This window comes from Camelus ferus, chromosome 29 (assembly GCF_009834535.1).
Source record: "Camelus ferus isolate YT-003-E chromosome 29, BCGSAC_Cfer_1.0, whole genome shotgun sequence".
Lineage (NCBI taxonomy): Eukaryota > Metazoa > Chordata > Mammalia > Artiodactyla > Camelidae > Camelus > Camelus ferus.
Window position 1 is genome coordinate 23,578,907 of NC_045724.1, and position 23,924 is coordinate 23,602,830.

The 23,924-nt window shown below is 42.2% G+C and overlaps 1 protein-coding gene across 3 annotated transcripts in view; it reads left to right on the plus strand.

The window, feature by feature from the left end:
- The window catches only part of TOX (thymocyte selection associated high mobility group box), a 270,314-nt gene that overhangs the window by 244,269 nt on the left and 2,121 nt on the right, over positions 1-23,924 (plus strand). For all 3 annotated transcript variants that reach the window (XM_032470218.1, XM_032470217.1, XM_032470219.1), the window contains 3 exons: positions 6,218-6,298; positions 17,040-17,429; positions 23,468-23,619. In XM_032470218.1, coding sequence (XP_032326109.1) covers positions 6,218-6,298; positions 17,040-17,429; positions 23,468-23,619 — 623 coding nt within the window. The remainder of the gene's footprint in view (positions 1-6,217; positions 6,299-17,039; positions 17,430-23,467; positions 23,620-23,924) is intronic.

Sequence of the window (23,924 nt, forward strand, 5' to 3'; positions counted from 1 at the left end):
GAGAGCCCTTTTCGGAAGCATACTAAGTTCTTTTAAAAAGGCACCAGATGGAGAAAGGGAAATAAACCCTAAGTGTGGCTGTGATGTTGGCCTTTGCTACTAATCTTTCACCGCCTGGAACCTACAGAGAAAGAAAAATAATAACGTAACAAGGTCACGCCCTTTATATTAGACTCCTTGGAGTTTCAGCAGCCCTCGGCATCTTTTTTTTTTTTTTTTAAATGAGAGTCCAGCTAAATTTCCTATCTCTCCCCATTGTTTCTGAATTCTCTGATTCTGGTCATCGAAGTCTGGGATCTGAGTCCACAGTGACAACAGAGAGCAAATCTGACCCATTAAATTAAAGAGTCCATCCAGCTTTGGAGCAAAAGGGATGGACCCAAAGCATTGTAAAGCATTCCTGGGTCCTTTTTAGCCATGGAAAGTGCACTCTTAAGTGGGAAAGGAGAGTCACCTTAAATCAGAACCAGATGTGAATGACTAAATGAACCTTAAGTTCCTAATTGGAGACACAGTTGGGCTGTAATACATTTAGCAAATTACAAACAAAATGTTCTTGTTTACATTACATTAAATGGCTTTAAAGCTTCAGCCAAAGAGCTAAATAAACATGCTGTTAGGCTAAAAATGGACTGGAAGGTCTGTGCAGAGTTTGGTGTGTTCGGGAGAAACCACAGCCCACGGTGCCCAGGGAGCGTATTTCTGTAAATGCAGCCCTGTCGTGGGAGGGGAGCGTGGATTTACCTCGAGAACCAGAGCCTAATGAGCAGACATCACTTGCAGGGAGACAGTGTGAATGTGGTAACGTATGCCTTCTTTCAGGATGCATAATTCATATCCAGGGATATTAGCCATAGCAGCTCGGCTCAATAGCAACAGCTCATTATTTTATCCCTCAGTATTTATCCCTATGTTTGACGCCTCCTGAAATTACTGTTAATGTGTTTATATAAGGGCAGATCTGACTCAAGTGCAGAGAATGTAATTTCCTCCTCATTCCTCCCTGCTGCTGTGTCCTCTTCCCCTGGTAGAAGTGGCAAGTGTAAATAGTTAATTTGCTTCAATTATGAGCCTGTCCTGCTAAATTAGAAGCAGCAGGGATATGAAGAGCCAGAATTATACTTATGAGGCAGCTGACAAATCCTCTGAGCCTACGGAATCCAATCATTTACCCCTCATTGGTGCCCAAACACCCACTACGGAAATGCTGCTGGGCTTCCCCCTCCCCCCACCCCATATCTTATGATAAAATTTGGGTTTTATGTCAACAATACTTAAGGTTAACTAAAATCCTGTTGCACTGTAACATTCACACATGTGTTTATCTTGGCCATTTCCTTATAAACATTATGCATTGCCCCAGGTTTTTTTTTTTTAAACTAGGAGCAGAGGATGTAGAAAATGATTGTTCATTTAAAACCTGTAGAATGTAAGAAAAGTTTCTATTCATAAAAACTTGAGACAGCGCTTTCTAAGTGAAGTAAGACAGAAAGAGAAAGAAAAATACCATGCGATATCAGTCATGTGTGGAATTAAAAAAAGAAAAGAAGACACTAAGGAACTTAACTACAAAACAGAAGTGGACTCACAGAGAGGCAGCAAGGGGAGATCTCATGCGGCCAGGAGGAACCAATGCATAAACAAAGATGGCTCTTAGACATCAGATCAATCTGATTACATATAACACGTATTGTGTGTATGTGTATCTGTATGTAAATATATGTGATTATGTGTGTGTATATAGAGATATATAAAATTCCTGACACAAAAAATGCACACAGGAGAGGCGTGTTTTTAATGCCTTTTTTTATTATGTAGCTTTCCTACCTCACACCATGCAGGGACATAACAGATCCTCAATATTTTGTTAAGTGGAATTGAACGTCACCATAATCACCCCAGTCATCCTCATTTAATAAGTTGACAGATATATTTTGCAGCCATTTTTCAGACAAGGAGCTTGCTTCTGAGACCTACCATTCCAGAAACAGGTCACGCCCTTACTTTGTAGGCTATTCAGATGCATCTGATGGGTCCTGAAAAGAATCGATAGCAAGATCTGTGTCGCATTGTATAATATCTTCAATACTCTGAATGCTACTTTATAAAGTTCTTTGAGTTCTGGAACGCTTAAGAAAACGCTGAGCAAGTTACACAAATGGAAATTTAACTGCATTTGAGGACCGAGTTCTGTATGAAACACAGATGCACTTGCTCTAAATGTCCTAAATAGCACAGCATTGAAAGATGCTGCAAATGTTAATTTCTCAAGGACATGACAGGGGGTTGTGATTAAATTATTATTCCTTATATATAACTATCTCTAAGCTTTTTCTATAAATATGAACTTAAAGGGGGGGGGACTGCATTTGAAGTTAACGAAAAAGAAAAATGCCTTCTAGTTTTAATTTTATGGTGTTTGAATAAAATCCAGAATTGGAAGAATTATGGGTTTTCTTATTATTACTGTAAAGAGTTAGCTTGAAATAAACTATGACTAGAGATTAACTAAGAGCCAGAGCAGAAAAGAAGGAAGGAAGAAGGAATTAAGTGGTATTTATAAGATTTTACTTTTCTGTATAAGTTAGATGGATCTTTTGAGGAGGGAGCAGAAAGTAAAAAAAAAAAAAAAAGGCAAAGTGACAGGTTGTATTAGAATTTTTTCTATTTGAGTGCATCATATTCAGATGCTAAACTGCTGATTTTAACTAGAGATTATATTAGCCTATAAAAACACATATACATGCTGGTATTTAGAGCATTTAAAAAATGATTCAGTGAATCACTAGATTACATGAACGGAATCTGGATTCTCTGGAATTGCAATTTGATGTCTGTTTTAGTTTAGCCACTGAGATGCAATCCTTAGCTAGGATATGGTAGCTTTCTTAGAATAACAAACCACAGCACATAACTAAGTTAGGACAGGATGAATTCAAAAGTGTTTGGATGAGCTGGGGAAAATGATAAATGATGTATTATGATTTTCAAATCCTCATCTGGCCAACTTTGCACTTTATTTCAAACAGCTGTTGACCATTTGGAAGCCATTTTGTAGCTCAGCTGAGTACTAATATTTACTGTTATGAATCACATATCTTTAAAATATTTGTCTTTCCCTGAGAGAGAGAGAGACCATTTCTTTCCCAGACTCAGCTTGGACATAAATCAGACCCATCTTCCTAGGCTAGAAGGTTTGATCATTGCAGCGGGCTGGTCATGGCCAAACACAGTCAACGTCATCTTTGGTTTCCGCAAACAGAAGACCCTCTCCATCCGTGAACAGAGCTTTGAAACGTTTTTTAGGAACTTTTTACTGATGATTTTAAAATATCTGTTCTGAAGTAGGAATTTAAGTACGTGGAATTCTTACTTTTTATCATTTTCTCATACATTTGAGGTCCTCCTTCAGACATTTCCATCAAATATAGAATTAAGTAAGAATTCTGTGCAATTTTGGAGGGTAACTTCCTGAAGACATACAGGGTGTGTAATATTTGAGCCATCAGGTAGTTCTCAAAGGTGGAGGTTCTAAATTACTGTGGGGGAAACCACCTCAGATTTTAATTCTAATCTGGGCTCCCCACCACACACACCCTTTAAACACAATTACAGAAATACACCTCCTGAAATTACCACCCTTTGCATCCTCCCTCTGAACATCTGCAGCTATTCAGCAAAGAGCGGACCCATCAATCCATGTAATGTGACGTGATGAGTTTACTCTTTTCTAAAGTGGTATTTAGGCGCTCGCACGAGGATCCCACGTAGCCAATCATCAATGCCGACAGGGAGCCATTTGTGGGAAACAGGACACTCGGGATGCTAGTCAGGGATCCCGTAATGACATCGATCTCCCAGTGAAACCAGAGGGCACATGTTCAGCCTGAAACGCACTGAGTTAACCACCTTTCTCTCGCAGTGGTTAATCAACAAATTTCAGGAAAGTTAACACCTTGTGGGATGTTAACCACCGGGAGCCCTCCCGTAGTTACACTGTTGTGGTTTCAATAGAAACCGAACACAAGAAAGATGAGAGATGCTACAATCAGACCACCTGGCAACACCATCTTATCTGTGCTGCCTAGAAAATGATGCTTTGGGCAATACCATGGACCCAAGTGTGTTACATTTGCCTTGGGAAGCTAAATGAACCCTGGTTAGCTGCCTGGGGGGTCACTGGGAATAGCGTATTAATTTAAAAAAAAATGATAGAAATGTTTTGAGTATGCAAATGCATACTACCATCAGAGATATTTTTGCTAAATATTTGCTTGCAAATCCTGAATAGGACTTCTGTCTGTGTGGGAGAAAAAGCCTCTCGAAACAGTTTTAAGGTGTTAAAAGTAAATGTAAACATTGTCAGTTTAAGGTCATTAATTATAAATTATGTCTTGGAGGAGAGATTGGAGGGAGGACTACAAACAGAAATCTGTCTTTGAAGAAAGAAATAAATCAATAAAAAGCAAGAGGGCTCTGTGTTTCTGATTGTGGCTTAACCAAAGCATGCAATATACATGGATCATACTATTGAAAGACATTTGCTGTAATTTAGTGTTTATTTGTTTTCATGTATGAATTTCTAAAAAAGGATCTGAATTTGATGTCCAATACTTAGCTCAGTAAATTTAGAATTCTTTTGTAATTGAACCAAAGGATTAATGGGCTTTGTACTAAAAAATTTCTTTTAAGTTTCTTTAGTTGCATATATTGTAAAGATGATACAATGATTATATAATATGATATGAATTCTTAATCGACTTATTGTAATTGCCTCTTATTATAACAGGATGCCAAATATGAAAGACTAGGCTGAAGACCTCCCTAAGGGGAAACAATTAGCACATTCATTTCATAGGGTCCTTTATAATTCTGTTGACAAGGTTACTCATTTGTTTACCTTAAGTAAAATGTTCCGCTTTAATTAAAATATTCATGAGTAAGTAATATTTCTCACACCTTGAATTTCACAGTTGGGGACTGAGCTCAGCAAACCACCCTCCACATCAGAAACCATAAATTGACCTCTGCCGCCGACTTTGGCAGATCTTTGGTCTTTAGACATAATCTACATTTAACTACTCCTGACTAAGTCTAAAGCCACTTCTGCTGATCTATGTCTGGTTTCAAGCTCAGCATTACAGTTATTAGCCAAGCCTCATTCCCTGCTGTAAAATTCAAGATGCAGGAAATTTAAAATAGTCTTACTGATGAAAATACATTCAAAGAATGAATGAAAAGATTTTGTTCTTTAGGGCTGATTTCAGAAGATTGACAAAAAAAGACCCTAAAGTCTTGAAAGGATCAATTTAATGGTAGCAGAGCCCCATGAAGATTCACTTTGCTAACCATTCATTTTGACTCTAATGACTTTTCTGTTTAACTTAGCCACGTGACCTTTGGCCTCCCAGCACGTCATTGTTCAGTACTTTTGCTCAATTTAGGATGATTTTACTTTTGTTTGCAAGATGATGTCCTCTGCAAAATGAAAAGCCTCTGTAAACTGCAATTCCACTCAGAACACTCTTGCCTTTTCACACCGAGGCATCTACAGATCTGGTCCTTGCAGGGTTTTCGTGGAAAGGGCGTGACCAAAGCGGGCACCGCACACACACAGCCCTCGGCCGCTCGGGGTCCCCCGTCCATCCCAAATGTGACTTTGACTGCCATCACCGACTCCTGCTTCTCGGAAAATAGAACTTCAAGGCACAAAATTTTGAAAGGGTGATGAACCTGCAGACTCCATATCTGTTCCTTTGATTTACTTACTGAACATAATTGGTCACTGAATTCTGTCTTTCTTTCTGTATTTTGCATGGAGTGTATATATCCGGATTTGAATGCAGTGCAGAATCATCTGCCCATTATATAAATATGAATGGCTTCTTTGCTCACGTGTGGTTTCCCTGGGAACCTGCATCAAAAGTATCTTTCCAAGCCAACTACCTCCACTCTCAAAGTAACCCAAATAAACCTTTTCATGAGCGTTAATAGAATGGAAAATTCCACTGTTATTAATCTTTTTCTTATCTAGTCTATTGCCATATTTCTTAAAAATGTGTTTTGGTAAGAAAACACAATCTTTGGGGAGATATATATTATTACATTATATACATGTGTGCATGTGTGAGCACACCCGCAATTATCATTCTCCATTGTACCCCTCTGGAAACAAAAGCAGATGCACTTTCTAATTTAAGATTCTTTGTTGTTACAGGTCTATAAAAAGAAAACAGAGGCTGCAAAGAAGGAGTACCTGAAGCAACTGGCAGCATACAGAGCCAGCCTTGTATCCAAGGTAACGGGCAATCGTGTGGTCTGTGACGGAGTGTGGCCATCTTGCTGCAGACAATGATGGCCATTTGGAAGCATAAAAGATTATGTTAGCATTTCTGCACAATCTTATTTGCTGAAAAAGAACAAGTAAATTCTAAACAAAGCTGTATGTTATACAAATATTTGTTCATACCTAAAGGACCAGAGCAGCATCCCCTGGCCTTTTGTGCTACGCTGCCTGCCTGTGGGTTGTTGGTTTGGGGGTTGGTCACAGTGCAGTGTTAATCCTGAGCCAGCCTTCTGTTTCACCAAGTTCCACCACCACGACCCCGACTCCATCCCGTTGCTCTTTGCTAAGGAGATGCCAACTGTCTTCAATTCTGGCCTCATGACAACATCATAAGGATGTAAAGCGGCCAAAACGAACAAATGAAAAAAATGCATCGTTTCATTTGAAAATGAAAACACCACTTTAAAATATTGTAGGCATTAGCCTATCTCAAACACAAGTCCTTTCTGTTAGAAACACTCGCGTTAACTCTGGTGTCGGGTTATTAAAGCTGTAATTCCTCTTGTAGATTTCTCAGGGAGCTCACCTCACAGAGACAGGGCTGCAGATGTGAGAACTGGACACTGTGTCATTTAAGTCCAAATGTGGCTGCCACTTGGCTCAGTGTGGCGTGAGGCTCTGGGCTTCATTCTGTGCACCCACGAAAAATACTTTCTCTTCTATCCACAAACGTCTACCCCCCCTTCCAACAATTCTAATTACATAAAATAGTTTTTATTGAGGACAATAGACAATGAATGTATGATGCATAGAAGAAAAAGGAGCACTAAATACACAAGGCATAAGAGATCCCAGGACACTGTTGGTCTAACGCAACTTTATGTTCCACATCTAAGATATGACATTGTGGGAAAACTTCACATTTATTTTTTAACCTTAAAATTTCTAGCTCACCTCTACTATCTCACTACAGATCTCACACTTTCTAATTTTTCCAGCTTGTTTCGAAGCTATTTATATTTTCTGCTGATACCATTTCACTTTTCTGTGTATTTACAGAATTCACAGCACGTATATAAAATTATAGCAAGAAAAACAGTGAGGAACAAAGTCTTAGATCCATCCAGCCATTGGGTGATGTAGTCACTTGATATTCAGATTAATATGCCCAAAATGTAAGAGGGCATATGAATTCTTCTTATTTCATCCAAGATAAGTTTCTTTTTGAGCATTTTAAATAGAAGTTTTAGTCAGAACATTTTACGTTCAAGAAAATCAGTGCATACAATCTCAAACCCAATGCAAAGCGCTCTGGTTGATGTTGTGCAGATTGCCAGGATGCTGCAATACTGACTAAGCCCTTTACTTGCAAAACGAGTGTCCTCAGATTTGCTCTTAGCTGCAACTTTTCATACTATTCATTCTCCGAGTTGCAGCCCTCCGTATACGGCAATTTGTATAAATGCTGCGAACTGCCACTTCTACATTTAAAAAAACCAAGCGCTTTCTTTCCAGCTTACTCTGATGTTTTTCATCTCTTTGGCAGTAGGGATTTTGCCGGAGCTGCTGAATGTCTATTTATGTACAAGTATCTATTGTATGTGTACAAATTGAAGAAAAGTTATGAACACCCTCTCCAGGTTAGAAAGATGGTTCTCTGACGTTGTATGTGGTTGGGATATTTGCAGTATAACCTTGCAGGCACGTGCAGAAAATTTACCAGCCTGCCCGCCAACTGCACACAGAAACATATGTAAAAACCCATTTCTTTTCCATTTAAAATTATCACAAGGAAAGTAACAGCCATTCATATTTACACAAGTATTTTTCCATGTTATAATCTTAGTATGTTATATTATTTCCCTATTCCGAAAGACCTGAAGGTGCAGTTGTAAAGTGCTGCTTGCCAATGATACAGTTCCGGGTCACCCCAGGGTGCCAGCCAAGCTCCCTCTTTCCCGTTCACTCATTCACATGCTCACTTGGTGAATTACCCTGGGTGGCGGGGTCTGTGCCGAGCCCTTGGCCAGGCTGGGAGGACGCGGTGGAGAACTGGCAGGTTCGTCCCCTGCACTTATAGAGCTTTCTCTCCGAGTCCGGGGAGACCACTAGTGAAATCGTAAGTTAGTAAATGACCGAGATCTTTGTGAATTGAAGCTTTCTGAAGGAAATAAAGCAAGGCATCTGATCGGGTGGTCTGCCGAGCCCTCTTTGAAGGGTGACACTGGAGCTGAGTGCAAGGGAAGACAGAGGGACACAGAGGGAGCCTGGGACGGAGCCTGGGACGGAGCCTGGGACTTGATTCTCTGTGCAGCGGGACACCCCCGAACGGGCTTCCGCAGGGGGTGACTTGATCGGGCTTCTGTGTTTAAGAGAGAACTTTATGTGAATGACTTCACTCAGTCCCCACACCCTATCCTCAAAGTAGACTTGATGGTTAACAATCCACCAAAGAGGGAGAGTTTCACGCAGGTAACAAGTGCCCGGGCCCGGAGCTGACCTCCACCTCCCTCAGTCCTTGTGCTGGGCCCTCCTGCACCTGGTCCTGACAGCGTGCTCGACCCGCTTCCATAGAACACCCCCCGCCCCGCAAGTCAGGGTGGAGCACCGGTGTCTTCTCTTCTAAGGCCACTTAAAGCACATTTGTGTTACAGTATCATGCAGTTTCAGGTGTACAGCAAAGTGATTCAGTTATATATAAATATTTTCAGATAATCTTCCATAATAGTTTATTACACGATATGGAATATAGTTCCCTGTTCCATATAGTAAATGCTTGTTGCTTATCTATTTTGTTTAGTAGTTTGTGTCTGTGGATCCGATAAATCTAATTTTTCCACCCCACCACTCCCTTTCCCCTTTGGTAACCATAAGTTTGTTTTCTGTGAGTCTGTCTCTGTTTTGTGTATAGATTTGTATTATTTTTTATATTCCACATGTGAGTGATATCATGTAACATTTGTCTTTGTCTTTGTCTGACTTACTTCACTTAGTATGATCATTTCTAGGTCCATCCATGTTGCTGCAAATGGTGGTATTTCATTTTTTTTAGTATTTTATTATTTTTTATAGCTGAGTAATATTCATTGTGTGTGTGTATGTCTGTATGTGTGTGTGTGTATGTGTGTGTGTGTGTATGTATATATCTCTCACACCTTTCTTAAACTAATCATCTGCTGATGGATACTTAGGTTGCTTCCATGTCTTGGCTGTTGTAAATAGTGCTGCTATGAGTATTGGGGTGCAGGTATCTTTTCCAATTAGAGCTTTTACCTTTTCCGGATAAATGCCCATGAGTGAAATTTGCTGGATCATAATGTAACTCTATTTTTAGTTTTTAAAGAATCTATACTGTTTCCAGTTTACATTCGTACCAACAGTGTAGGAGGGTTCCCTTTTCTCCACACCCTCTCCAGCATTTATCATATGTAGACTTTTTGACGATGGCCATTCTGACCGGTATGAGGTGGTAACTCACTGTAGTTTTGATTCGCATTTCTCTCATAATTAGTGACGTTGAGCGTATCTTCACGTGCCTGCTGGCCATCTGGATGTTTTCTTAGGAGAAATGTCTGTTTAGGTCTCCTGCCCATTTTTGATTGCTTTTTTGTATTGAGCTGTATGTTATTTGTTTATATGGGTATTAACCCCTTGTCAGTTTGCAAATATTTTCTCCCATTCTGTAGGTTGTCTTTTTGTTTGATGATGGTTTCCTAAGGTCACTTTTGTCGGTGAAATACTGCATTAGCCGAAGCACCTCGTCCATTTCCTAAGTTCTTGCTGGCAACTTTGGTGTTGCCTCCAGGGCTATGTATTTTGGTATCAGATTTCTATGCCATGTATTCGTTTCACCCCATAAGGCATGGCGTCCCTAGGTCAGCAGCCATTCCCCTCACTAGTGTGCGGCCATGTCAAGTCTGCTGCTTCTTGGAGCTTCCACTCCAGGCCACACTCTGCATCCCAGCCCAGGCTGCACGACACCTGTTCCTTGTCAGACACAGGCGTGGTGCCGAGAGCCGGAAGATGAACACAACAGATCAAAGTAGAATGTTTTGTGGTGCTTGAGAGATTTGAAACTATCCTCTAAAATTAACTGCTTCTTATGGAACATAATCAAAAAATAGAGACAGCCAGGGAACGTTGGCTCCACCTGTGAGACTGAGTCATAGGATTAACAACGCTCCTCTCCTTTCAATGATAACGTTTTTAGCTTAAATGTACTTTATATTAACACGACTCTATTCCAGCATATTAATTAACACGACTCCAGGCCCAAATAAAATTGAAATCAACTCAAAATAAAACAGCTCAGTCATAGTAAATGAATGTTCTAACCTTCACATCTCAGAAGGACAATACTGACACATTCTAGGATGGACACATAATTTTTACAGTAATAACATGAACGCACAGGGCACTTGGCTATCGAGTAGCTTATACGTGTCCCACGCTGTGCTTGGCATTTTATCTGTTCCACTCATCATCACAAATACCCTACAAAGTAAGATCTCACCCCATTTTCTGGACAGCTTCTAGGCAGACAGACTGAATGCCTTGGAGAACCTGAGACTCAGGAGAGGCTGGCAGTGGCAGGGGAGAACTCACAGTCCTCGCCCTCTCGTTCCAAAGCTTGTAGGCTTTTCTCTACCCGGAATGATTATCGATATTTCTGTCCTTAGAACTATGATCTCTTGTTATCTTTAATAAAATTCTGGACCAACTCTTGCCTATGAGATGGCCAGCTGTAAAGCTGTCCTGGCTTATATGAGACTGGGGCTCGGGGGTGGAGGGCCAGAGGCTGGCCTGAGACCCTTGGAGGATGCCGGCGCCTTCAGGATGTTGGGAAGCACCACTCTGTGCCCTTCTGTTCCAGGTGTGGCACCTGGGCACGTGGAGCCAGTGACAGACCCACCGAGCACAGGCCACCCCACCACGCAAACACCCGCAAGTTGAAAGAAACAGAAAAGGGAGCAATGGGTCCTGCAGACACGGTCCAGGTCTGACCTGGAGTGACTCACCTGTTCAGTTTTAGGCTCTAGAATTTAAAAAGGGATTTCAGAGGGAAGAGTCGTAAAAGCGACTGAAAGGGGAGAGGGCAGGAGATAGTAGCAGAGAAAAGGGATTTGAAATGACTGAGCCAGAGAAACACAGACCAGGGCATGTTCGACCCAGGATGGGCATCAGGCTCCCTTCTCCCTGAATCCAGAATGACAGAGACGTCATTTCACACTGGAACAACTCCATCTGAGCAGGGAGCATGACCAGGCTCATGGGTTCTTCAGGCAAACAGTTTCTTTACATTGAGAAATTTAAAAGCAAGAAGCAAAAATGTATAACTAGGTTTGGAGACGGTCTTGAAGGCATCCTCCGCATCTCTGCTTCCACCGGGCACTGAGGCGAGCGCGTTAAGACCCTGGAAAGCACCACCAGTGTCACACCCAAGGCCCTCGAGGGCAGAGACCCAGGCCCTGGGGGCACGTGGGTCAGGGTTCGAATTCCAGGTTGCTCACCTCCTAACTGCTTGCTTTTGTGCACGTTATTCAGCTGTTTCAAGTACCAATTTACTAATATGTTAAACAGAGGAGTTAGTAGGACCTCCCTTATTAGGTTTCCGTGAGAATAAAACAGGAAACTCTATCGATGGCATGATTTAGGATCTCGGCCACAGAAAAGCACCTAATACCAGCAGTTATTATTATTATCAGTTTCCTTTTTACTGTTATTGATAGGTACGCAAAGGACGAGGCAAGTGCTGTGTATGATCCGAGATTAGCTGGATCGTGTTTTCAGTGTCTGCGAGGCTGCTTTGATATAAAGAAATTGAAAATAAGAAAAATTTGCTTCATGCATACATTCTTTTATGAAGATAAGAAATGATCTAGACATTGGGGAAAAAAAACTCATCTACACGGGTTCCTTAAACGAAATGGTCTTGATGAGCCTTTTGTCAAGGCAACTGCGAATAATCCGAGGACTGAGAATATTGCCATCGTGAGGCTATGGCTTCTTGGCTGGAGTGGTTTTACACACCATTTAAGAATATTTTAGTTTGGGCTGTTAAGTAAAGCTTAAGGAAATGTAGTTTTTCCATAGACGAATTCCTAGACATGAGTCTAAATTACTATATTGAAAACAATGTGTAACTTTAAAGCAGTTGGAACGGGTTTCATTTTACCATATAGACCAGAATTTATATTCCCGAAATGAGTGTTGCATTCAAAGGAGTCACCTTGGGAGGTTACAAACTTATTTTATCATTGCTCCCAGGGTTCAAAAGATTTTGGAAACTCCTCTTAGAACCGCACTCAGCAAAAGTTTATGAGCCACATTAGCAAATCAATCTTGTTACATTGTTTTCACACCTCATTCTTTTCCCCAAACATCACCCAGATACAACCCACAGTCTTGGCTTCAAGTGACTCTTAGCCGTTTCCAAAAATCAAATTCACCATCAAAAGACAAAGTGCTGTCTAAGGATATGTAAAATGGTGTCCCGCAGGGCCTGAAGAGAATCCTATCGGGAAGTTCCCAAATATTCCAAGGAAAAGCAGCTTTATTGAAATAAAGCATACAGCTTCTCAGGAGCGCCAGGGTGGAAGGAGACAACACTTGGATGAGTATGTTCAGTAAAAGTCATCAGACCCATAACTTGAAGGTCATATATCAAATATGAGAATTTTGTCTCTACCTTGAGCTGGGATGCCCAAACTTACAGAGGACAATGGAAACTTCTTTTTAATGTACAGTATAGGACAATATTGAACTAAATTATGTAAGTTCTCTGTTGCCATGACCATAGGAAAGAAACACAATTCTCCGTTCACTTAAAGGATAGTCAATCTGAAACAAAAGAAATGATTTCTTTATACAGGATGAGGTAACTTCTAGAACTCACACCATGGAGAGCTATTGAGATAAATATTGGGTCTGAATTTGAAAATAGGATGGGTCGTTTTATGACTATTAACATAAAATTTGCAGCTCTGTAAGCCCAGATTGTGATTTAAAGATAATAAAATCTCATGCTTCAAGGTGTAAGTTAATCACCTGCAAGGACCAGGAAGAATTTTCCTTCCAGAAGTAACAATGCACAATTGAGTAGGTGCATAAATTCTGTTTAATTTCCAGTGCATCAAGTATTGGTCAGTGCTGGAAACAAGAATCAAATTAGATGGACTATTAATCTGATGTGGTCCAGCAACTCCTGTATTGTTGCTTCCACTGAGTTTTATGTCTTGTGTTTATACTTTGCTATTTTAAATAACAATTGCTTTGGCAATGTTTCATTTTTATAGCACTGATCCCAGAATGGGAGCATTTATACACTATGCAGTATTATCTCCATTATACAAAGTAAATGGGATTGAAACTATCTCAGACAATCGACAACTTGGTTAATAAGAAATATCTTAATGTTTGTAGAGTTGCATCCTTTGTGAAAGACTACTGAAAAGACCCAAAATGTCTCTATTGCTCCACCTCCCAACACACACACACACACACACACACACACACACACACACACACACCATTTGCTTACAGAAAACATCTTTTAGAATCAGTGGTCCAAAAGAAAACAGGACATAGAACTTATTCATAAACCAATAGCAAGTTACAAGTTCATCCCATGAACATACCACATTTGAGGGCTGATTTTCAGTTGTGGATACACTAAGATCACGTTTGAAAGGTGACCGCCACAACACACACACCACTAAATAAAAGTAGTTAATGTGTTTGAAATTAGAAACAAATTTAAATTATTTAGTCTATATGAGAAAATAGTTCTAATTTCTGAATTGAAAGTGTAGAGATCTTCATGTACACTATCATTATTGGCAAGACAATAGGCTTACTTTCATAGTTTAATTGGAAGAAAATGACACTGAGAGTACATTAAACTTGTGATTTCTTCATACTCCCATTCAATCAGATTATGAATTCATGTGACTTTGCTATGGAAAATGAACTTGTTTTACCAATCTTCCAAAACAATAAAAATAGCTCTGTAATTAATAGGTGGTCTATTGTATTAGACTGATTAAGAATTAATCAGAAGTGAAGCCAGAAGTAGGTTTTTTCCCATCTAAATGAGTGGATCTTTATGTAAAGATACAAATTCTCAAAATACAGGTGAAACACAATAAAGCTTCCCTGCTGCCTGCCATCCACCCAAGAGCCAGTGGGGAACCAAGCACACGGTACCATACCAAAGGAAAACTTAAGGGTTATAATTTAGTGTTTTTTTTTTTTTCTGGAAAGGTGTGGTTCATGATGAGAGTAGAGAAGAGAGTGGAGATCAATCTGATATTCTGTAGGTTTTCAAAGATTTCAGATCTTTCCTCATCCCTTAGGAAGAGGAATGGCATGTCTTAGCAGGGACCACAGCAAGGGCAACACTGACTGCCTGCAGTATTGTTCAAGAACACTCATTCAGTCATTTAACAAACATGTCAGTCTTTGTGCTCCTGCACTGTGCCAGGAGCATGGGACACCGAGATTCTAGTCCCAACCTTAAAAAAAAAAAAATCTTTTCTGGTGACGCAGGAATCATGGTGAAGAGACGATGCACTGCAGGTGCATCTGGTAGCTATCTGGTCACTGTGTAGTCGTTCTTTGGCTGTATGAAGTTGATGCAGAATGTGACTAACTATGACATTAGCCCTTCTGCAATAGGTCAAAGAAGAAGGAACGCAAACCCAATGAAAATGCTTTCCCGCATGACTTACAGATACACAGCAAGCACGTAATCTTCTTGGCATATATGGAGTGATTTTTGAGGCATATCACTGCAGTACATGTTATTCTGCTGTAGAACTAGTCACTGTTTACACAGCCTGAGTTAACCTGTTTGACCTTTTCCTTGAATTGTTCACCGCTCTGCACATCAACAATAAGAATTTTTAAGCAGAAGCAAAAAAAAAAAATCGACTTCAGATTTTTTCTTTTTGTTTAATCAAAAGCACTACATTTAATAAAGCTTCTTAAGTCGAAAGCCTCCCCTTGAAAATTTTTGTAAACAATTTTGGACATTTTTCATGTCAGTGCAAAAGACAGGGAGTCTGAATGCCCATTACTATTTCAGAAAGCTGCATCAATACTGTCAGAGTTTGCAATTAACAGATCACACACCACTGTATATAAAATAGATAAACAACAAGGACCTACTGTAGAGTGCAGGGAACTATATTCAATTTCTTGTAATAAGCTATAAAGGAAAAAAATCTGAAAATACATATAAATACATAGGTATATATATGTATAACTGAATCACTTTGCTGTACACCTGAAACCAACACTATAAATCAACTACACTTCAATTTAAAAAATTAAATTAAAAAAATACTGACTCAGAGAAAAAGGAGAGGATTCTTTGGGGTACACCTTACTATCTGTTCTACGTGGAGGAGTCAGTCTCGCAGGACCCCAGGTCTCCATGGTTTGGCAGATTCTTCCAGATGTCAGTCATGTCCTTTCTGTGGAGACAGCAGAGGAGGCTACGAGCCCGTCCACCACAGCCTGGCCACCTCCGGTCAGCACACAGAGGCTGCACCGTTCTTGCTATGGCTCTCACTTAATTGTCCTCCTCTGTGGGAGGAAATGAATCGCGTGGCCAGCAGTGCTGCAGGCTGGCTGGTGAGATGAAGTTCCGCGTGGAGTTTCATGTCATCGTGGTGATGAACCAGAGTCCCTAAGTACCTGTCTGTCCGCAGTTCCGCACGGAGACGGAGCAGGGGGAGTTCGGGCAGGCCCTGCGGTGCTGAGTAACCAGAAACTCATGTTGGTTTATCAGCGGAAGAAGCACGACTTTGAGGTCACAGAATCAGGGCAGGGATCCATCCTCGAGACCTCGTTTTGACAAAGCGACCTTTCTCCTCCAGAAGGACATGTTAGCATTTTCCCTCCCCAGCTGCTCTCCCCCTTCACCATTTGTTTATCAGCCCCTTCCTCTCAGCAGAAGTAGGAGGGAGGTTCATGCCCAAGAAGAAATGCCTCCGGGCCAATTCCTGCTGCTTCTCAGCTCCCACTGACAGGCCTCGTTTTTAAGTCAATTACACGATTATTAGGTAAGGCAGTGTGCAGGTGTGAAAAAAGTTAGGGCAAAATTACATTAATTTATGATGGAGTCTCAGATTTCTAAGAGAGCTTATTTTTATCCAGTTCATTATTGAGGACAATTCATCACCAACTTCTTTTAAAAAAATCAAGCTGAGTTCTATGGTTACTTTGAAGGTATATTAACATGGTCTTATCTGACTTCAGAAAGCTACTTTAGAACTCTTTTCTTTCTCATCTAGTTCCATCAACCAGCTTTGTTTTCTTTGTTCAAATAGCTAGGCCAAGCCTCTTTGAAAATATAAAGGGTAAAAATTAAAAACTAAACACACAATCGAAGAACTCCAGAATAGAATTCCCTTCCAAGTGAGCTGCTCCGGCAGCCCCTGCTAGGGTACTGACGGCATCCACCCCACCTCTTATCTTATTATCTTTCTTGGGATGATGACAAAAGTCACCAAGTTAGAGCTTAGCATTTAAGCAAAGGGGGAAAAAATGTCGCCAAACATTGTTTTAGATTTCACCGAAGAGAATGCGCTCCGTCAGGTGCGCGTGGTCACGCGGCAAACAACGGCGGAGGAGCTGCTGAGGGTCAGGGACGGCTGGTCCCGGTGCAAGTCCGGGAGCGGCTCCCGGAGCCTCTCCGAGCAGGAGGCACCGCGCGTGCGTCTCTGACCCCCGTCTGTTTCCCCCGCAGAGCTACAGCGAGCCCGTGGACGTGAAGGCGTCGCAGCCGCCGCCGCTGGTCAACTCCAAGCCCCCGGCCGTGTTCCCGGGGCCCAGCCAGGCCCACTCAGCTCTGTACCTAAGCTCCCACTACCACCAGCAGCCCGGAATGAGCCCTCACCTCACCGCCATGCACCCCAGCCTCCCCAGGAGCATAGCCCCCAAGGCCAGTAACCAGATGCCAGTGACTGTGTCTATAGCGAACATGGCCGTGTCCCCCCCTCCCCCGCTGCAGATCAGCCCGCCTCTGCACCAGCATCTCAACCTGCAGCCGCACCAGCCGCTCAGCATGCAGCAGCCCCTCGGGAACCAGCTCCCCATGCAGGTCCAGCCCGCCTTACACTCCCCGACCCTGCAGCAGGTACGTGCCAGGCGCCGGGGGTCTGCTCACCGGTGGGCTGGGCCGGTGTCTTCTGTCCTTGTGTTTAAGTGGAGAGAGACCGGAAGGCATCGGCTTCCGGAGAGACTGCTCGGCAGGTGACGAGCAGGGCAGCTCGCACCACCGGCCCTCCGCCTTCCGTCCTCCCCGGTTCCTTTACCAGGGTTCCCGTCTGCTTCGTCGTCCTCATCACCCTTCTTTCTGCTTCTTGAGTAAGGTTCCCTTGTTATTTGAGATGGCACTGATGCTAAAGATCTCTTCGGGGTTGAGAAGGCTATTTGAAATATCTATATATTGGAAATGAGGAAGTCTTGATTGATATGCCTGGTGAGTCCAATGAATGCTGCAGAATGAAAGCAGGCCCGTGGTTTATGGTCAGAAATACCGAATTTGGTACAACCTTAAGAGTCCTAAAGAAATGAAAATGATAACCAGAGTTCTATTTAAAAATGGGTATCTGGCTTCTACAGAGATGAGAAAACACAGGAGGTTTGGGAGCCTCCCTGTCCACTCCCCCAAGTATGGAAATCATTTGTGTAAAGTCTTAGCTTAAGTTTTATTTGAAATCAAGTTTTCCTTTTGGATTTTGATGTAATTTTTAAAATTGGAGACTAAGGAGCAAATGATGTAAACTGAACATAAAGCATCAAAAAATCCTAAAAACTTGTTGTAAAAAAAATAGATCAAGGTAAAAACTATAAATCACATCAAATTAATCTATCACATTTATAATCCAATTACTCTGTTATTCCCAGAGCTATAATTAAATATGCAAACATAGCCTTAGAGGAGGGACACCTGGCCCTCTGGAATTTGAGCCTGTGATTGGACTAGGGAGGGGTGGAGAGGGAGGCAGAAATAGGAATCAAACATACATAATCCCAAGTTCATTTTTATTATTATAGTTATAGACAGGATTTCCAAGAGGTGACAGTAACAAACCTTAATACGTTACCTCACCTCATCTTTAATTTCGGAGCTTCACAGTGCAGGCCCTGGCAGCGTCTTCATTTCACAGGTGGGGAAGCGCAGGCTCAGCAGAGCTGAGTTATGTGTCCCTAAGGCCAGAGCTAGAATTCAAAGCCATCTCTCTTCAGAAATCAGAGCCTGGATTCTTAAACGCTAGACCTGCTGCCTCTGACTCAGTCATTTTTGTAGGTTCTCAGCAGTTTCCCACTAGAGGCCCTGTTGTCTCCTAAGAATTGGGAGGGTCTTTAAATCCTGGTTAGTTCTGAGGTTAAATGGTTGTGGAGAGCAGAGGACTTGTGTCTTGACCGAAGTCTTCACTGGTCCCTAAGCCAAGGATATCGATCAAGCTCAGACGACTTCCTTCCCCGGATCCAACAACCTAGTTGTCGACCCACAAGGGAAGGAGACGGGGGAGACGCCAGCCTCCACCATCCTGCCTTATCTTCAGCGGTGTTTGTGACCAACAAGTTGATATTCATAGAGTCAGATTTCCACGCTTTCCATCAGGCATAACTCATAATAAGAGGTACACTCTTGGATGCCCTTGTGTTTTGATGAAGCAGTAGTGTTTGAGTAAGGAATTGATAGTCTGAGTCGTGTGGGTTGACCCCCAGCTAAGGGTGCTGCCCGGCCGAGGGCCCGTGTTTGCTCACAGGGCTGTAGTTGAGGGACTGTTTCTTCCTGGAGAGAAGTAGACAGAAGGCACAGTCAGTCCCCTCCCCAAGCTGAGGGCCAGAGCTCTGTGCAGAGAGGGCACCTTTTTACTAATGTGTCCACGCAGACCGTTCCTTTTTCTGTTTGTCCTCACACCTTAGATGAGCTGCCTGTGAATTCAAACGCTGCAGGATGACAGGGCCACATGGGGAAGCCCGAGAGATGCGTCTTTCCGAATAGAATCTTAACTGAATAGGAAAACATAGAACAGATCATACCGGACAAGCTATCCATCGATCTTTAAGTCCATTCCATTAGTGCGTCGCAGGAAGTGTTCTCGCTGAGGTGGTAGGGCCTGGTTTCAGTTCGCATTAATAGTGACATGTCACAAAATGACACGACCCCAAAACAGGGAGTAAATGCCGCTGCAGAGACTACGATGACTGAGATCACTTTCAACGATGCCTTGATCCCGGTAGGCGGTCAGCAAAATAATGGTTGAAGGGACAAATGAACAAATGAGTGAATAAAAAATTGTAGTAGAAGTTGAAATATTAGAAGAAATTACAGGCTAGTTTGTGGAATCTCAAATCCTTGGAAGTTTTACAATTTTTTATTTATTAAAAAAAAAAAATTCATTGAACCTGAATGTGTTCCTGGCATTGTCCTGGCTCAGGAAAGTGAGTTCTGCCCCGCGGAGCTCACATCGGCCGGGGGGCAGTGGGGGAGGGGGCAGGTGGAAATAAGATAAACAGGTGCATTACTAGGATCCCACAGAAGTAAGAAACCAGGGGAGGAGCTGCAGGGCATGTGGAGGAACAGCCCCGGGATGGGCTGGGAGGGATAAAGGAGCCCCCTCTCAAGGCAGGAGGACGAGAAGAGGAGACCCTTTAAGAATCAGAAGGCGGGAGGGTGTGGGGGGAACCACAGAGCACAGAGTCAGTCACCCCTGCTGCCATCAGTGCGTCACGGTCGCCGCCGTCTGCGGGGTCGGTGTCCATGTCCCGAGAGCAGCGTTTTAGCCCGTGGTTGTCGTGCCCAGGGCCGGAGTGAGGCCTGTCTGATCCACCATCTTCATCCTGAAGGTGTTTGCTTCCTAGGTACGGGCGCCATGGTCCCATTTGCAAACACCAAAAAAAGAAAAAGAAAAAAAAGAGAAAGAAATTTCGTGACTACTGTGTTTTTTAAATAATGCCTCATATTTCAATATTACTATAGCTGTTTTATTATCCTTTTGAAAAACGAATGTATCCTACAGAAATGATGTTAGCGCCCACCAGGAATGATGTTTTCTTTTTTTCCTAGAGTAATATTTTATACGTCAAACCCATGGACCTGTTTTTGGGGGTCTAATTTTCTTCCTTTTTTTTTCTGTACGCTGTACTGTCGAATGAGGTCAAGAGGAAAAAAAAATCATTAATATCTGTCAACTTCCTTTATAACCTTAAGAAAAAAAAATCTTTGTATGATATCACACAGACAGATTTTCAATTTCCTTGTGTAATAAACAGCTGCTTTAGGATTTGGGTGTAATTTAAAGGTTTAAAAAAAATCACATTGAGATTGATGAATAAATCAGTTGTGAAGACAAAAACATTGATGCCTGTTGAAAATGCCTCTCCAGACAGGCAGGAAATGAAATTAGTTCCCAGAAAAGTGTGGATATGAGGGTCACTGTTTGGTTGTGCTGGGGGCTTTTTTAGGACTTGCTACGGTGGCGCAACCGAACGGCAAGGGCTACAGAAATCTAATTAAAGAGCAAATGTCCCTTCTGACATCAAATTAATCTTTATCATGTTTCCTATTTTTATTTCAATCTGGCACCAGAAAATGAAATTTAAAATTCCAGGCATGCTACAAAACAGTTGGTGATTTTTCTCTTGAGCATTAAAATGCAAACTGCTCAGTCTTGTTTAATTAGACCGCTAAGCAAACATTTTTCAAAAATGTATATCATCATTGTTTATTCGTATTTACATCAATAATCAAAATGGCTTTAGTTCTAGGTTTGACTTCAGCGTCTCTTAATATAGTCTTCAGAAGAATGCTTCATTTTCTGAGCTGAAAGCAAGAGAGATCGTGTTACTTCAGGCTTTGCTTGTGTTTTTCTTGGTCTTTGGTTGTTTTAATATGAGTGATCTTAAATGCAGGCATTGAAATTAGCTGACTTTTAAATTTTTGACCTTTGTAGATAACACATAATTTTGGTATTTTTAAACTGAAGTGACCCATTTAATCTTAAAGTCCACTTAAAAATTAATGTTCTCCTGATAATTCGCCCCCCCCCCCCCAAGCTTGAGAAACCTTGTTCGTTGGCTGGAAAAAAAAGCAATGGTGGTTTCTGTTGTTTGATTGTTGGGGTTGGGTAGGAGCAGGTTGGTTTGTTTTTATTTATTTTTAGTTTCTCACATGTTTCCATACCTTCAACTAAAGCGAGGTGCTTTCAACTACTTTGTTTTTGAGTCTTACTTACTGTTAGGTTACCTTTTGTTAATTGTGCAGAAATCCAATGTGGAGAACTTTACATTAAAAAGGTCGGAGAGCCTTGGCATTTACACTTTGACACTCCCCGTGCCCTTCCAAGGGTAGCACCAAAGAGTTAGTGTTAAAGTTTATTTATTGGAAAACGTGACTTATTGAGCCACTGCTGCGTGCTGGGCCCGGAGGCTCTCCAGTCGCTGGTCGCTGGGCGGCCCTTACAACAGGGCTGGTACACAGGTGGACCTGAGGCTCCTCTCTCTGGGGCCTTCGTCCTGCCGCTTCCCAGCATCACATGAGACACTCGGGAGAGAAGTCAAGAAAGCTGGCCAGTAAGCCCCAGAAAGACATTATGGGACCAAAATGAAATGGATGCAGTTCACTGCAGCCAGGGCAGCCCCTCGCACGACAGAGACGCAGGGTGGTAAAGGCCCGGAGAACCAAACTTCCCAGTACAACCTCTCACTTTTCGCCCTCCTATTGTGGGAAATGTTTGTGGCTTGAGCTGCAGGTGGTGTCTGCATAAACAAGCTTACCTCCCACAAACCAGCTGTTAATTAAGGAGACATGCTTGTTCCCTCCAGCCTCCACAAGGTCAGATAACCAAGCTGGCTGAATACCCCACTTCCCATCCTTCGCCATCTTGTCTTTCATGCATACACAGCTTTGGTGGGAGTTTGGGTGGACATTGGCTTGAAGTCTTTATCATTTGAATAGAAAATAAATTAATATCTTAAAGCCAAGACTGAGAATTGAGGACATTTGATAATAGATGTCTTTTGAGTCTTTACCCAAGTTACCCTCAAACATGGATAAAAGTCGAAGGAAATATCCTGAGTGAAAAATCAGCCCTCTGATCATTCTGCTGAATTTTTTTTTCAGAAATGTAAATTCCCAACAGTATTATGCCTTCAAAAGAACCTGCAAGTAAATAGAGAACAATTCGTTTTTAAATCTCTTGATTTTTTTTCAGTGGTTAAAAACCATGTGACAATCTCCTACAGAAAGAGACAACCACAAGATTAATTAAGCTGCTTTTTTGGTCATTTCCAGCAAAGCTTGCTTATGCCACTCTTGAATTCACCAGATAAGCTAAAAATAAATCTCAGTGTATAATGCTTTTTGTTTACCAGATACAGCTATATACTTCAGAGATTCTGTCCTTGAATTTTTAATAACTCAGCAAGGATTAGAAGTCAACACTCCACCATACCAGTGTATTAAAAGACTCTTCCTGAAGTCTGATTATTATTTGCCAGTTAATAGACTTTTCAATTAAAAAATATTTGCTCAGTCTTACGCTCTTGCTTGTCTCCTCCAGCGGTTGTTTTGAATTTCTTTCCCTATCCTAGTCCGACAACTGTTAAAAAGCTTTGGTTGAAATTTTTTAGCTGAGAAAAAAGTACAAATAAAAGAAGAAGCAGATGGTCCCTTTGTGATTGAATGAAGAAAAAGGGTTTTGAGAACAATATGTGAATAGGTGTAGTCTAATAAAACACTCAGCCACCTGCTGCCTGAATCCTTCAAAAAAGATTCTGTTGCATATTCTGGGGATTAACTATTAATGTATCCTTAGGCTTGATAGAAAACATAAACTTCGAGGGGTTTAGAGCCTTTTCCCTTTGTTTTGATTGAGTTGGCTTTTCTCAATTTTAAATTGTTTCTCGATTCAATTGATCTGCTCCAGAATAGAATTCAGGGTTTTCTAACACATGTTTAAATGAGGGGAAGGTAAGAAGAATGGGGTTGTGGGCGCTTCTTTTCCATCTTTAAGTTTTCTGGGTCCTTGGGACAAGCCTGCCCTTGCAGGGAGGCGAGCAAGAAGGCAGCGGTGTTTGCAAACAATGGGTAACTAGTAGGTGCTTTTCTTCTTAAAAAGGCCCTGTGATCCTTATTTGTGGCCTTGCTTTCCCTTTCAGGGATTTAATCTGCAACCCGACTATCAGACTATAATCAACCCTACATCTACAGCTGCGCAAGTGGTCACCCAGGCCATGGAGTACGTGCGCTCCGGGTGCAGAAATCCGCCCGCCCAGCCGGTGGACTGGAATAGCGACTACTGCAGCAGTGGGTAAGCGGCCGGCCGTCGCCACCTGCTGGCGGGCCGCTCTCATAGCATGCGTGTGGTGCCCCGCTCCCTAGGCGACGCAAGGGGCCGGCGTCCGTCCCTTCCTGCTTCCCTAAAGATAATCTGGAATGGTTCCGTGTTGGGGGAAGCAGGCGTTGTCCAGCAGCCTTGCAACCGTTCCAAGAATAGACCCGTTTAGATCCAGTCCGCTTTTGCTGCGCCCCGGCCCGGTGCCCGGTGCCCCGCCCCGGCCCGCAGACTAGAGCCAGCGTGCACAGCCCCCGGGCTCGCGCGGCGCGGGCTGTCTG